We start from the raw sequence: 16,877 nt of genomic DNA on the forward strand, positions 1-16,877 counted from the left end.
TTGTGTAAGTTTATTTCCAAGTATAGAAACTGTTAAGGAGGCATAAGTTAATACACAAGAACTGATCCAGCAATAAATCTCTTAAAATTGGCCTCATTCTGTTTTTAATATTTCTCTCAATGCTACTAGGCAAACACTTAGCAGGTCCATTGTGGTTTTCTAGACTATTTCTTTTGACCGGGGAGTTTAGAGATGTTCTTTGTTGTGGTTATTTGAGGTTGGAAGCATTATTTGCCAAGGGATATTGTATTGATGTACTGTTGACAAATATTACTAGGGCACTGTAACCTTGTACCAAAGCTTTAATAGCAATCGTAGACTAGACGTACTGTTCTTACAATTCAAAACCTTATGTCAAAGACACACAGCGTCAGAGTTATGGCCATGCAGTAACTGGAGCAGAGGGTCTTTTTACTAGCTCTCTTGGTTGTAAGACTACATAATATATTGGTTTAGCAATTGATATTTAAGATTGCAAATGAAATTGCATGTACACTAACAAATAATGAAAAATATTTTGCCAAAACCTTCAGCCGGTAAATTTGAAAAGCTTTTTTCGGCCAATTAAAAATGTAGGAAATCAGCCAAATTGCAGTTTCAACTTGCTCAATTTGTAAAGGACTGATCAAGTATAACGACTGACCAACTAATTGAGCGCTGCTTCATTTCCCAAGCGAAACTATTTAGCCGCACTAACAAGAATGACAAAGGTATTTGTGTAACGGCAATTACCAGTGGAGATCAGCTGTTGTGGTAATTTGTAAAGCAAATTTTCAGTGAGTCGAAAGCTAGTAATGAATTATTGGTTGGGTGTAACCACTGCCATACAGATGTCGGCACTTATCAGTAGTATCAGGACAACAAAACATAACATTTAATGTCGTTTTAAGATAAAAGTATTCCAGTCACATGTTGGCTTTGACATAGATATAGGCCCTATCTGTTGGCAGTGATGAAATAATTTTATCATGTGTTTATCATACGTAATTATATCGGGTATTACCACTGGCGCTTCTTATTTCTGTCTTCAAGGTATCTAAATACGATTTCTGTTTATTTATAATGACAGCCATCTTTCTCGATAGTCTTCTACAGAGGTTTCATTGAGTCTCAAGGCACTTATAATCAGCACCATAGCAATTACTATAATTATAATCCAGTTTGAGCAGATGCTACTGAATTATTGTGAGCAGCGCACCGCTGCAGCTCAATCCCGCGTTGCCTTCTGTTAGTCAGTTTCAGATTACCAATGAGCTCTTCACCATCGCTTGCCATCGGCTCACTGCCTGTCTACACACACACTAATGAAATACCTAGCTGACATGTAGCTTAGGTACTCATACTGGCCCTATACCCACCAATGTCGCCAAAGGATGCGTTGCATTGGTGAATAAATTGGCCTCTGTTGGGTAAAGGACATGTCGTCTTTGCTGGGTTTTTATTGGAAGTACAATCCGCGTATTAATTGGCTAATATTGATCATCAAGAATTTGATAGCAATAAGGTATGTGCACCGACTATTGCCTTGAAAGAATGCCACATGTTAACAGCAGATGTAAAAAAGTAATTTGTGTTCATGAAATGAGATGAACTGAACGATAAACCTAAGAATTATCTAAGATGTTCCATAGACAGTCCCATTTATACCAGTAGCATTCACGTATCCGTTGTGAGTAAGAATATTTTTGTCCATCCATGTAAATAGCAGTTTTGGTGGAGCCACGGTGTCGTTGTTAACGATTGTTCTTTTGGTCATATACAGTTGCGCCAGTTTTTTTTATACCGATATCGACCAGCGCATCTGGTTTGACATGAATTGTTGACTCATGGGCTGTGCAAGTGCATTATTTTGTCGCTGTGCGTGTCGCCATTTCTTGATGTTTGAACCATTCATAGTTTCTCTAAGCCATGTTCATTGGTCACACAAGTATTGCAGAGACAAAATGTCTGAACACATTTCTTGCTCGGTCTAATTGCAGCGTCCTCAAGAGGTGCACCTCTGAAAGCATTCCCTTCTCAGAGGCCACCTACCGCTTCACGCAGGCAGACGTTGGATCCAAGGCAGATGAGAACAAGCAGTAGTGGTGATTCAGTGGACAAAGCCAAGCGTTCGACGGCTTCTGCACCTCTTAGTAGGAGATTTCAGTCAAAAGAGAGACTTCCAAGCAGGTGAGTGCCAGGCAGGCACTGTTATTGGCTGAAGTTTTCATTGTTATGGCAATGTTAACGCAATGTCTGTCTGTCCGAAGCAACAGTTGGAGAGTGGGCAAAAGATTCCATGGCAAAAAGATCTCGTGATTTTCACCATGGTGGGCCAATGCACCAACAACTGCACCAATCGATCACCATACTGTATTTTGGAATAATTTTGCCAATAGTTATTACACCTGACGATCTCTCACGGCGCATGCATGGGTACTAGTTCAGCTAATGCTTCTCACGCGCGTGTACATTCAGAATGTTCTAGAGTTTAAACGAGATGTCAGCATTAATAGCCAAAAGGGTAAGTGTAAAGCTGAAGACATCGCACACCATACCTGGATGTTCGCTACAGACTGCGATTCCATCTAACATCTATTAACATAATGGAGATTGCTATCCTGAACAGTTATATAGATGAACACCTTTTTTGTAGTGAAAAATAGTTTTTGGACATTTTAGTTCTCCAGATAATTGGTTTCAGCCACTGTTTCCCTAATAAAATCGGAGTCATCTACCCTTGTGATTGTTTTTTCCTGTTATAGCCGGTTCTATGTTACCTCTCAATAGATCGCTTGGGCGCATTCACTAATAGATATAAAGGAATGTTGTAGTGTTCACTTGTTGACAGACACACAAACACTTAGGAGAAATGTTCTAGAATGGTTTCCTACCGCAGGTGCTGGATGAGTGTGTGTTGTTAGGGTGAGTTATATTGTGTAGCTGAGCATCGCAGCCGACATCGCTTTTACTTTCCTACAGCTGTCTAAGAGCTATCCTCAACTGGTCGGAGAGCTAATTAATATCCCATATCGATTCAGCATGACAATGGTTTATAAGATGACATCTTGAAGAGCTCAGTTTGTTCTTTGCTGGTAACTAAGGTCTTTGAGAGGTCGGTGCTGACTACAAATTTCATCAGGAGTAACTTTCTCATGGAGCAGTTTACAATCGTTGATCGTGCTTTTGCGTGAGCAGAAGTCAGGGTCATTGGCAGATGCGAGTTGCTGTTGTTACTGTTATGTAGCCAACTTGGTAACATAAAGAACTCAATGATATGGCGGTGACTCACGATTATCGTATTGTGTGCTCATTGTTATCGTGTCCAGTGTGTTTAAAACGGTGCTATAGAAGTCCACAGCCTCCTCCTGTAGGGATACGGAAACAGTGTATTTTTTCAAGTTTCCACTATTTATTTTCATATGAACTACTGCACTGGTTGCAGAGGAAATGTCGTCAGTAGAGTAAAAGGCAGACTATGGAATGCAAATGTAAAGTTTACACACGTAAATGGAAATATAAATATTTATTACTTTCCCAAGTTATAAAATTTTTATGTCATGCCTATTTCAATTGCTGTTCAGAGAATCAAATGTGAAGGGTAATTATACCCATCCTTGGCTTTAGAGGTTTTATTGAGGAATAGTTTGGTCGTTTTAGGGAAGTGAAAGAGGAAGCAGGGACTTATCGGATGTATCTCCAAGGTCGACCCGTCACTTTCCGTCTACCTGAGGGGTACGAGCAGCCAGCCAATCCTGAGCCAAGTCCTGCCCCTGATCAGAAACTTCAGCTCGACTGGGTGTATCCTTTCTTTGTGCCGAACTGTCTCAAAGTCATTTCATTTGCACAACAATAATGATGGTTAAATAAATGTCTGTTGGTTTTACATTATGCACATGGGTTGGTAAATGTGAGCCAAAAAACATATACCGGGAATGATTTTTTAAGGAAAAAGCAGAGGTATACAGTGAAACTCGGCTAACTCGAAAACACGGTTAACTCAACGTATTTGTTTGGTCCACTCCCACGCAATGATAAATGGCTTTAGATAACTCGACCGAAACTCCGTTAACTCAAACAGTTTTTTGTCAAACGGCTACCAAGACGGTTGTTACTATCGCTTTAGAATATCACTTTATTCCAAGCCATAGAGATAAACATCGACTTTTAGTAGTTCTTAGGCCTCGTTATTACCAATATCGGCAAAATATTTTCATCAACGACTTTTCTAAAGGTTTGCAAAAATCAAATTTTACCAAACATCCGCTTAGCGATAACCCTCTGAAAGCAAGAAAAGCTAGGTGAAATTCGGATAAGTTTAAAGTAAAATCGGCAAAATTGATAATGGGTTTTTAATAGTAAAGCAGTTTTGTAATAACTGACTTACTGCAAAATTGATCTTGGTTAAAACTCTCGGTAGAAAAATACGTATGTATTTTTTCTTAGCGTTTTAACCGCGATCAAGTTTTGCCAATTTTAATCTGAGAACGTCCTGGCAGTCACATCACCTAAAGCAACAAACAAATCTCAAGTGATAGTAAAATATCTATACTTTCTGATTAAAAATATTTAAAACTTCACGCGAGAGACCCTTTAACTTGCAACAAGCAATCTATGCTTTTGATTGATATATAGTTTGTATATGTACATGTATCTACTGATAAATACGTTCACTTATGACTGTCCTGATAACTTGAACGCTCTAATAACTCGAACACTTTTGCTCGGTCCCTTGAAGTTTGAGTTATCCGAGTTTCACTGTAGTTTTAAATCAGCAAATTGTTGATTAATAAGGATATCATGATCTGTTCACTAAGTAATTTAACATTCAAGAATTTAAGGAAGACGCGATTGTGCTAAAGGATGAGTTGTCTGCTCTACTAATTACTATTAAATGAAAGGGATAATAGTTCTTCATTTGTAAATTGTAATAAACGTTCATGTACATTTCAACAGCAAAATTCAGTTTGTATTAAAGGCCCCGTGTTGTAATTTCTAAAATGGCCATTCACAGAAATGTGCTATATTAAAAAATTCGTTTTAAAGTCATTTCATGCGAAGACCATTAAATTTGATTTAGTAACAAACATAGGAGCATTAATAATCTCTAAGAAGAATCATGTTCAGAGGAAAATTAACAGAGATCTTTAAACCTGAAATTAAATCTCATCATAATGATCGATGTTATAGGAGAGTATGATGATAAGACCGGGAAATCATGATAGTGTCGGTTTTGCAGTGGTAAGGAAGCTTACAGAAAAAGTTCTGGCATTTTTTCTAATGTGTTTTGACAATCGATTTAGTAATTATCAACCCTTGTTTATTATTCGTGCACGTGACAGGATGGCATTGCAGGCTCAATTGATTTACTAGGTTAATATGAGATTCAGATTTTTGTGTCATACAATTAGATTAGCTGTCTTCTGGCAGCCGGCGATTACAACCTTGACACCAATTGTGCAGATATGGCTATAGGGGTAAGGACTGCAGGAACAACCTGCTCTTGCTGGGCAGCGGAGAGATTGTGTACTTTACGGCAGCCGTCTGCGTCATCTATAACCTCGACAGCAACTCGCAGAGGCATTACGTAGAGCACACTGATGACATTAAGTGGTGCGTATCTACTTTTTCTCTGGTTCTTATGTCAATGAACCTTTTGATTGTAGCTTTTTGGTGACGATATTCAGCGATGGGCGTCACGGTTTAACGACACAGGTCGACCATGCCTGTACATGTTTCCTAATGCGTCAACTGGCTCCGATTGGTTATTAATGTAGATTCCAAGCCGTTTGTGACAAAATAGAGCCAATCCCGCTCTGTTTTAGTTGGATAAGTTGATGGTTTATTGTGTTGTACAACTTTTTAAACTTGGCTATAAGTAGGTCACACTCTGTCTTAATCTAAATGTCACTAAAAGCACATGGCCAGCAAATTACTCACCTTATCGTTCATTAAATATTGATTTAATGATCTCGAGTTGTGTTTTTTCTAATGCACCATAGTTTTCTTTCCCAGAATACTTTGTAGTTTACTTACTCCCGATGTAGTTTTCTTTCCCAGAATACATTGTAGTTTACTTTCCCAGAATACATTGTAGTTTACTTTCCCAGAATACATCGTAGTTTTCTTTCCCAGAATACATCGTAGTTTTCTTTCCCAGAATACATCATAGTTTTCTTTCCCAAAATACATTGTAGTTTACTTTCCCAGAATACATTGTAGTTTCCCAGAATATATTGTAGTTTTCTTTTTATTCATTCTAGCTTCCTTTCTCCGAGCTCACTAGTTTTCATTCCCAATGTCCTCTATAGTAGTTTTTCGGAGCTCACTCGTCTTTGCGGTCTTGTAGCATTGCGGTGCATCCAGACAAAGTTACCATAGCTTCTGGCCAAGTGGCAGGACATGTCAGACCAGGAAAGGTTAGTGGCTGACTAATAGAAAGTTCTTGAGACCTCGTGGTGTCGGAGTGGAATCAGTAGTTTAATGGGCGGTTCTTAGATGTGTTAACAGCTTGTAGCTTCTCATGACTTTGTTTTTGTCATTAGCTCGGTGATGTCTCCGTTAGAGAAGATGGTGCGGCATCCTGTCGATGTTAGATACTAGAATATAGCGCAGATGTCTATGGGAGGAGTTGCAAGGCTATAAGTACTTTTTAGTGACACTGATTTTAATTTGTGAAACACGTTTAACCACACTATGAAAATTAGATGGTCTACGACTTGTGAACTTGTTTAACCCAGTTTGTTGCATTCTCAAATACAACATTCACTATATGTTTATCTGATCGTCCTAATTGGCTTGTTTTTTGACATACCGTTAAACTATTCCTTGTATGGGCATCAGAGGTTAGGGTAATTAAAAAGACCTCGTCATTACATTAGGATACGTTATTTGGCCGAAGCGTAAAAGACATGTATCTTTTTGCCCTCGGCCTAGAATGGTGGCTCCTAACCTTATTAGGTGTACTGAACCCACTAGTTACATATGCGCTTTGACCAAACCCTTCTTTATTAAAAACTCAAAATAGGATTTTTTCATATTTAAGACTAGTATCAACATAAACCCAAGTAGGTTTATGCTTGACTGGTGCACAAAACGACCTGTGCATTAGCATTTTATTCAAAACACAAAGCCAACACACGAACTCGTAACAAATTACCTATCTTTTTGAGTAACGTCTGTTGTTGTCTTTGAGAGACTCCCAACGAACTCCTGGGGCTGACTCACTGAACTCCCAGGTTCGATTATTCCTGGGTGAAAACCGCTGGGCTAGAAAATATGATTTTTTATTTGGAGTTGTTTTCACTTGCTTAATTCAACATATTACTCTGGCATGTGTCTAGTAAGTATACTGTGGATTGTAGGGAGGAAAGAATGGATCTAAGGCTGCCGCTACTGACACAAGCTATACGGTAAGTCACTGCTAAGTCCTACCACAGCACCGCTGACAAGTACTTGATAAAGTCTGTCGGTGACCTTCGCCTGCCAAGCTTTTTCACTTAGTGATGGCTTTATGACGAATGTCAATAAGTGAATATTGATTTTAATTGTCGACTACATGGAAGTGTGTGTATGTCGGCTTATCACCTCAGCTTGCTAATATCATGACTATCAGGTTATTCAGCACTTCATTAATATACGTGTACAATCCGACACACTCTCACCTTAGCCTGAGAGTTGATGCTTAGCCTTGTTCTTATGGAGTTGCTTCACACATTTCATTCTACTCTGCACGTATCATTCCTTCAATATGCAGTCTGCTGTCTATGATTGGAAATTGAAGGTAGCTACTTTTTTTGGGTTTTTAAAAAAGTAGATATACTTTAATTTTTTAATTCAAATTTTATGCGTTTTTTCTAAGTTTTTTATTATCATTTGTAGATATTTGTAAGTTTAAGCCTTTGTGTATGATAATCTAAAGCACTTTATGGCCAAATGTTTTGCGTACTGCGCAATTACATATTCGAGCAGACATTTTAAATGATAAGACTGCTAAATGAAGAGTTGTCTAGGGCTGAGAAAATGAACGAGAGCATTGTTTATCTGTTAACTGAGTGAATAGCCGGTTAATGATTGATTTTTGTCATTGCCACAGTGATTGATTTTTGTCATTGATCTTCATGTTTAAGCATACTCAGTAATTTAGAATGTTCCGTGAGACAATAACTTCTTATTGAAAAACATTGTCAGTCCTGTATACATTGGTGCAAAATTTGTACAGTGCTTGTGAATTCCATAGCATTGTTGAAATAGTGAACCCTGAAATAGTGAAGTTGTGAACCCAACTAAACATTCATTCAGTTGAAAATATTTGGTTAAACCTTTGCATGAGTAGACGATCATTAGTGCAATTTAGTAAACATTTTTGGTATTGTAAGGGACTTTGCCATAATAGATATTTAATGTCTTAAATGTATGTAACTGCCTCTGAATAGGATAAGTTTTCATGGCGGAGGTTTCTAGGTGTTCTGGAATGTTCTAGAAACTTGAAGCTGGTCATCAAATTCTGTGGGCTTGTAAAGCCAACTCCATTTTTCATTTCATCCATTGCAAAGAAATGATGCCGGAAAATAATCTGTTCAAAACCATCGAACTGCGATCTGTGTTTACATTTGTCTTGCCCAATCATAGCTCTTCGGAACTTTTTTATTTCTTAACAGCCGCATGTGAGAATCTGGAATAGTGAGACGCTGGAGACCCTTAAGGTGATCGGGGCAGGCGTGATTGACCGGGCCGTAGCCTGTGTCTCCTTTTCTGTTACGGATGGCGGACAGTTGCTCTGCGCCGTCGACGAGCACAACGATCACAGGATGTCTGTTTGGGACTGGAACAAGGGGGCTCGCGGAACGAAGCTTGCAGAGATGAAGGCTTCGCAGGACCCTGTCTATCAGGCAGAGTTCCACCCTACTGAAGCAAATCATATTGTTTGCTGTGGAAAGAACCAGCTGTCATTCTGGACATATGCTGGACCCAAGAATCTCACAAAGAAAATGGCTCTGTTTGAGGTCAGTAGAACATCATTTATCTTGTTCTTTCCATTTTGTGTCTCTTTTTCTCCCATTTTTGTGTCTCATTCTATATTTGCTCATTTAGACTCATTTCTCCGCTTTTCTGCATTTTTTCCTCTATTCTTTTTGACTTTTTTCATGTACCTCTCTGGGTTAGCAGTCTCTCCTCTTGTTTCACTCTCATCTTGCCCTCTTTTCTCGCCTCCCCTGCTCCCCTTACCCCTAGCCTGGGCATGGCTTTCTTGGGGGTGAGGGGGAAAAAGAGTCTGGGACACATATCGGAAAAAAGGTAAGATAACTTCGGCAAAACGAGCGACATATGTTACATATGACGCTCAGACTGATACTAATGGAAGCGTGTCGATAGATTCAGATCTCACGATGTATCAGATGTGGCAGGTTTAAAAGCCTATCGTCACGGTCACGTGACATGATCTAGTAAAAGGCCCTATGTTTTTGATAGGCTGGGTGGTTACGTAATACTCCGTTTGATAACAAAACGATAAGAACCATAGGTTACTATTCTCTTGTGTTTTCACGATTGCAGTTTCATTTCGTATACTGATAAAAAAAATGGAGCGATTCAAAAATCATCTATCAAAGCTAGGCATAGTCACACTGAGACCAGAACAGTCTCAAGCTTTACAACATATTATGGCAGGTTTTGACCAATTTATAGTTCTTCCTATTGGCCTCGGAAAGAGTATCTACTTTCAGATGGCACCATTTTGCAGTGCTAGGTCCGAGTTGTTCATAATACTGTCGCGAGTAATCATAATACTCGCGAGTAAAATAAAACTGAGATTACTTTTTACTAGATAAACTTTTCTTTACTAGCAGCATGCGATTCATTTTTGTTCTATTACTATTCGTTTGCTATGTTTGTATTGTTATTGCGAAAAAATTTTATTTAGTTGATTTAACTTTTCTATTATAATTAGATCAAAACATAATTAAACATAAATGAAATTGTATAACTTCCGTGATTGATTGATTATGCAACCAACATTTCATACTTACCAACCAGCGTTTGTTTGCTGCGAGTTCAGATTAAAAATAATACGTAATACTCGCATAGATCATAAATAAGACCGTCACATGATACTCCTTCGGAAATAACGATTGCGATATTAGCGACTGCAGAAGTCGACTTTTAGAGTTGTCTTCCCCGGGTGTTGCTATGTGTTCCAAGCTCTTTTTCCCCAACTCCCCCTCAAGAGAGCCATGCCCCTACCCCCGCTTCCCCTTACCCTCGCCTCCCCTTTTCCCCACTTACCTTTGCCTCCCGCTTACCCTTCCCCCCTTTATCCTCACCTCAACCGATCCTCTCCCTTTCTTCTCTTCTCCCTTTTCCTCTTCATCTCTCATCTTTTATTTTCTAACATCGTTCTTCTCATCCTCTATATCTATCAATTCGTTTCTTCCCTTCCAGGTTCTAACTGGTGACTAAAGTGTTCAACTCAAGTTTTCTATAGAATACTTTTATCTTTCGCTATGCTTTCTAGAAACATGACAAGCCAAAGTTTGTTACCTGCTTTACATTTGGTCCAGAAGGGCAAGTGGTTACTGGGGACAGTAATGGCACAATACTCTTTTGGAATAAAGGTATGTCTAGTGTACTCGACATAGTTAATAGTATAGGTACCGTGTAACAAGTAGTCCATTGTAGAGATTGCAACATAATTGAGTCTATTCACTGTGTGCAGGTAGCAACAAGATTGCATCAAGCATTCCTTCAGCGCACGAGGGAGTTATATTCAGTGTTGCCATGTCTGAAGACGGTTTCCTTATGTCCGGTGGAGGAAAGGACAAACTCATAAAGAGATGGAACCTTGAGGACAAGACAGAATTGTCCAGTGAAACGGTTTGTATCCGTTTTAGTTCTTTTATTAAACTTACAGCTACTCACTATCACTATATTTCTATGACTCATGGCATTTTGCTGATTTGGAGTTGCGTTACCGTGCCAATTAAATGTTTCTATGGACATTCGCATGTGGATTGACTCTGGCACCTTGTTGAAAAAAGGTACTGAATTGTACACTGTAAGTTAATAATTAGCAACGCACGTATTAGCGACGCAAACACGTGAAACTCGATCGAGAAAGGATGAATGGAAGTATTGAAAATGTTCAAAATTGAATAGCTGGTGCGGTATTTTAATGCGCATCATTTGCAAGTGCTGTTTCCATAATTCGCAAGCATAATGGATTCGATATAGCTTTGCGAATCGCAAAACTCACTTAGCTTGCGGATTGACGCCATTTCCATGATGCGGTTAACTTGCGGATTGGCTCAAATTTGTGAATCATGCGTGTCTTGGAAACATCGTGTATGCTTTGCATAATAAAGAGTGGGCAACTACTGACAGTAGTGTTGTTGCACAAACGCTAAGGAATGATCATACGCGGTTAGGAGTTATTGTACACAGCAATGTATAGATGTACATAATAAAACATAGCTTCACGCCAATCTCTGTACGTGTCAGTATGATTGTCTCTTCCTGCTGTTGAACTCTTGCAATCGGTACATATCCCTGCAGCATCAGATTATTTCTTTTTACAGCTGTCAGATGAACTGGGCAGTTGTCGTACCGTCCTTCATAAGGGAAACGCCTACATTGTGGGGACTACTAGGAACTGTATTATAACAGGAGAGAGTTTGACCAGTCCTATTGTCATCACTGAGGTTTGTTAAAAAGAGAATTCTGGTAGTGGCTGAAGACTAAAACTATAGCAACTCTGGACAGTGTGCAGGGTCTGTCCCAAAGTCAGTTGTGACTGCAGCTCATCGGTAAAACAGCATAAATTAGTTTTGTAAACAAAGTTATCACTTAACATGAATAAAATAATTTTGTTGGTAGTTGGCAAATCTTTTACATAGTTCGTCACTTAGTGTATTGAACTCTTTCAATACTGCGTTATAATTGCTGGTCTGACTAAATGAATTCAAATGGATTTTTGGAAATTCGATATACCGCTAGTCTTTAGGCAATATATCGAGGATAAATGCAGATATTGTTTTACTGTAAATTGCATCTTATTCAGAACAAAGTTCCCTACAAGATAAGTATAAACTTGTTTAGTGAATCCCACTCTCACAAAATCTCTGACGCTTCCTTTGCATTAAACAAGCGCGGTGAATTTCTTATTGCCATGATAATAGTGATCTAGTTTTCCGTTTTGAAAAATGAATAGAAATCTAATTGCTTAGCAAAAAGATTTTTGATTGGTTGCACGTGATTGGCAGATTGGTTGTTTCATTGGAGACCAAATTTGATCGGTCTAGCTAATGTGTAGGCTTTGTAATGAAAGGAAAAGTGAAACCCTATTGATTAGCCGATACATCGACTTAAGGTCCCTACTTCTATTAACGCAATAACCGATACATCGGCTTACGGTAGCGAACAAAGCAAGGTTGTTTGTTCTTGTGCGTACTCCTCGGCATGGAGCTAACCTGGGGAGCCGGCTTCTCTTAACATTAGGATTGATGTTTGGGCATTTGCTAGGATTAGTAGAAACGCCATTGAAGGTAGCCAGACTCGCAAGTTTATTTTCATCAGTTTGGAGACCAGATTTCCTTAAGTTTATTTACTGAAATCATGTGGGAAGCACATGACTTATCTTTCAATCTGCTCTCTCCCGCCATAACTCACGGTTCCAGACTAGGGTCAGTAGAAATAATAGTGACATTGTTGTTAGTGCTCGTCTCAACCTGTTTTCATCCATTTAGGGCCACTTTGGCGAGATGTGGGGCCTGACTGACCAGGCCTCACTCAACCAGGTGATCACTTGCGCATATGACAATCACATCCGCCTTTGGGACTTAGCAGCACGCAAGGCCTTGTGGGATATTGAGTTGACTGAGCCACTACACTGTGTTGCATTGAACCGCAGCGGGGAATTGTTGGTCGTGGGAGCTCGTACTCCCAACTGGTACCTCTACAATTGTGGTACCCAGCAACAGCTGACGAAAGGTTCTTGTGGCAATGAACAGCTGGAGTGCTGTCAGTTTTCTCCGGGTAGGTGACATCTGACAGTTGGTAGTCGGTGCTTGTTTTTGATTGTTGAATTTTAACCAAAATTAAAGAAGTTACAAACCAAGTTTTTGTGAAAATTTGAAAATTACAAAAAAAAACCATAAAAATATGTTCATAAACAAATATATTAGCTGAATTAGTTCAAACCTCGAGTCTATGATAGAGAAGTTTGGATGTCTAACATCATCCCTACCTCTGCACCTATGCATCCCAATCTTTGGAAAAACCTCGAGAGTTGTATGTTGAAAATGAGTTCGGTACTATCTGGTGCCGATTTGTTGCCACTATTTATTAATGTTTTAAAATGGAGTTGTTCTCTCCAAGTGGCTTAATGAAGCGCTATCTCCATTACATTACACTACAGTCAGGCTATTGACGGTCTGGCATTGAACTCTCCTACAGAAATTGCTGGACATATTTTATATTAGAAAATCAACAAAAAGTTTCCCACAATGTATACTTACTATAGTGGAAATTAAAAACAGAAGGGATTAATTGAAAATATAATAAAAATTATTAAAAATAAAACTCAGTAAGAGTTAAAGTCGAAGCCAATAGTTTAATACTGCTCAAGGTTGTGGGCTAAACCACAGCAAATATTACAATGTTCTTTCCATGAAATAAGCAGCGTTAAAAAGCGCTGCCTAAACGTTTGGTTCTCAAGAAATTACATGCTCAAAAATAACAGTGCCAAAACTTCAATCCAAAATAGTATCATTCCTGCTGAAAATTACCTTGTGTGGTCAGGCAAATATTTCTTATAGCATTGTGTGGGAGAAATCATATGTGTCGCGGTCACAGAAATCATGGTTGAGTCGTAAATCACGAAGTTGAGTAATCCGACTTCAAAGTTGCACCAACTGAATTTATAATATTGGTAGCGATTTTTGTACCACGTGCATCTGGACCAATCAAAGAGTGATCTTTCTGAATCTGAAGTCAGTTTAGCCAATAGAAGTCTTTAACCATCGGAAAAAACCTTAAAACCGTTGCTTTACTAAACAGGAAGTACTGAAAAATGGCGTCCGATAAATAGGATCGTTTCTTTTTTGCCGATTTTCAAGATAACTCTGACTTTTTGAACACTTATAATGAGTAGTTTGGCATTTCAACTGATGTCCAAAGCAGTGAAAGTAAAGGGAGTTATGATGATATTTTCCTAACAATTTTTACAAGATTATTACAATATTTAATTATAACAATAATTATTCGATTTTTTAAGATTATTATCAGATTTAATTATAAGAATAATTATTCGAATTTTCAAGATTGAAGTATATAGAGACCGATGGTGTGCAATATGTTACCATTGTTATTTTTCTAAAGATTTTGTTGATGATTTGGCTGCGTCCGATATCGCGGTACTGCCAAACCGTTTTTAATATTTGCAAAATTAAGACATACAATTTCTTATAAATATACAGCTATTTCTATGACAACCAGCTAAAATATGTTTAGATTTTTAAATTCAGCATAAGTTTTTGAATATAAATACTGAAATCTAAATAAATATAACTTCTTGATATTGGTTGCTATGACGTTTTGAAATGTAAACAAAATTGTGCATTGGCTTTAACACCAGTTCTCTCAGAACGATGTTTTCGCACTAACGGTAAACGTCCATTCAGTTTATTGATCATAAAATCTGCTGTAATTAAGCTAAAATCAAAATTTTTTTTGCAAAATAACTAAGAATTTTCTCCTGCTAATGTAGATAACTCCAAATCTTACAATCCTGACTTAACCATGGTTACTGTGATCATGACCCATATGTTGAGGTGATCATACATAGGTGTTTAATTGTGCTTCTCTATTAGAGTGTTTATTACTTGAGTAGTATTCTGTACTTAATCATAAATAGCTATAGAATTATTGGATTATTTGGAGAGGTTCTTGCGTTGCATTATTTTGAGTAATATCGGTTAGTTGCAAACAGGCTATTTCAAGCGCATAGTATCAACATCCAGTAGTTAGATTGAGGTACTACCTGAGGCCGTATTTGCTGTTAGACATTGACAGCATGCAGTATGTTTCCATGATGCAGTTCACCTGCTAGTTTGGAAACGGTAAAAATCCGCAAGTCAAGCCAAGTTTTGTTACTCGCAAACTTTTATCGAATGTTTCATTCTTACAAAAATGGAAAATGCACTGGCGAATGATGCGCAAGAAAATGTCGTTCAAGTTATTCTATTTTTAACCCTCCAGTGATTCTTATTTCGATTTGAGCAAGTCCAAATGTGCTGCCATAACCTCTGGCATCTAAATCTTTGTCTTTTTTAACAACCCCGTTAATCCGCATCATGCAAAATGTCAATTGGAAAACTTATCGCTCGCGTTAACTTAATGTGTGCACAACTCCAAATCTGCATCATCCTCGTGGTGTAAACACAGTAATAGCCACAACTCGAGAACTATTGTTTGAGATTATGAGCTATATGGGCATGCACTCACAGAGTTAAACATGTCCAACTATTATAGTCTAAGCAGTGATATGCACTTTGCATTGAAACAGCATTCTCAATGATTGTTTTACACAGATGGCAGCCACGTAGCCTTTGGATCAAGAGACAACAACATTTATGTGTATCGGTTGGATGGAGAGACCATGAAGCTAACCGGTAAGTTGACCAGTCAAGTAGAAACCGCATCCGATATAATCCATCTCTTTTTATTTTCGTTGGCAGCACTTTGCTCGTAAATGTATCTATTATAAAGACCCATGCACACTATCACTAAATCAATGTTTGGCTGTGCGATATACCAAACTGATAACCGTTTTGGTTTCATCACCATTGATAGGTGTACACACTACAAGGGGTACACACTACAAGATTTACACACTATGAGGTGTACACATCAGCTGTTTTTGCCCGCTAACCAACAACCAATTAGAAATTACGAATTTGCATTCCTAATGTCGTGAGTCCTTTTGTTATCTTTGATTAATTCATCACAGGTGTAGCTCTTTGCCATGCTCGCTGATTGTCATTGATCCTCACAACTCTTGAAGTCGGATCAGAAGCAGTCAACAAACAGCCATTATTATGCTAACTGTTGCATTTATAAGTGTCAAAGTTCGACACATTGAAATTCTATCGCATCGTCGCTAGCGATTGGGCATTCGGCGTTACGTTGGGCGCTCATCGTGAAATATCATCGTAGCAGCTAATAATTGCGGTCCATCGCACAGCTAAACATTGGTTTGAGTGATAGTGTACACTGTGCCAGGGACCTTAACCTATTGAGGCTTGGAAGCGTGTTCATAGCTTACATTCAACTGAAGTAGTTGATTCACCTGATGGAGCATGCATAGTTATAAATGTTATGCTTTAGGTAAATGTCAAGGCCACACCAGCTTCATCACCCATATTGATTGGTCAACAGACAGCGGGTTCATCCGTAGCAACAGCGGTGACTACGAGCTGTTGTACTGGGAGGCTTCATCAGGCAAACAGTTCACCGATGTGAGTCCAGCCATTGCCATAGTGCCACTAGTAGCAGTATTAGTTAGTCTTCGGTGTTCATAGTATTACTAGTAGCAGCATTAGTTAGTTTTGGGTATTCATAGTATTACTAGTAGCAGTATTAGTTAGTCTTGGGTATTCATAGTATCACTAGTAGCAGCATTAGTTAGCCTTGGGTATTTATAGTATCACTAGTAGCAGCATTAGTTAGTTTTGGGTATTCATAGTATCACTAGTAGCAGTATTAGTTAGTCTTGGGTATTCATAGTATCACTAGTAGCGGTATTACTGGTAGCACTACAGTAGTAGTGGTAATAAATAACGGCATTCCTGTCTTATTACTTATTAGGTGATGTTGCGGTGCGGAGTTCTAACAAAGCATTGGTT

At 38.5% G+C, this 16,877-nt stretch overlaps 1 protein-coding gene across 3 annotated transcripts in view; it reads left to right on the forward strand.

The window, feature by feature from the left end:
• The window catches only part of LOC137396837 (echinoderm microtubule-associated protein-like 2), a 31,586-nt gene that overhangs the window by 7,176 nt on the left and 7,533 nt on the right, over positions 1-16,877 (forward strand). For 2 of the 3 annotated variants that reach the window (XM_068083145.1, XM_068083146.1), the window contains exons 3-14: positions 1,980-2,169; positions 3,640-3,780; positions 5,443-5,592; positions 6,329-6,398; positions 7,344-7,391; positions 8,640-8,984; positions 10,493-10,592; positions 10,694-10,851; positions 11,553-11,675; positions 12,720-13,008; positions 15,564-15,644; positions 16,360-16,490. In XM_068083145.1, the coding sequence (XP_067939246.1) occupies positions 1,980-2,169; positions 3,640-3,780; positions 5,443-5,592; positions 6,329-6,398; positions 7,344-7,391; positions 8,640-8,984; positions 10,493-10,592; positions 10,694-10,851; positions 11,553-11,675; positions 12,720-13,008; positions 15,564-15,644; positions 16,360-16,490 (1,826 nt within the window). The remainder of the gene's footprint in view (positions 1-1,979; positions 2,170-3,639; positions 3,781-5,442; positions 5,593-6,328; positions 6,399-7,343; positions 7,392-8,639; positions 8,985-10,492; positions 10,593-10,693; positions 10,852-11,552; positions 11,676-12,719; positions 13,009-15,563; positions 15,645-16,359; positions 16,491-16,877) is intronic. The other variant, XM_068083147.1, reaches the window with a different exon arrangement.

Source organism: Watersipora subatra, chromosome 5, assembly GCF_963576615.1.
Source record: "Watersipora subatra chromosome 5, tzWatSuba1.1, whole genome shotgun sequence".
In the NCBI taxonomy this organism is placed as follows: Eukaryota; Metazoa; Bryozoa; class Gymnolaemata; order Cheilostomatida; family Watersiporidae; genus Watersipora; species Watersipora subatra.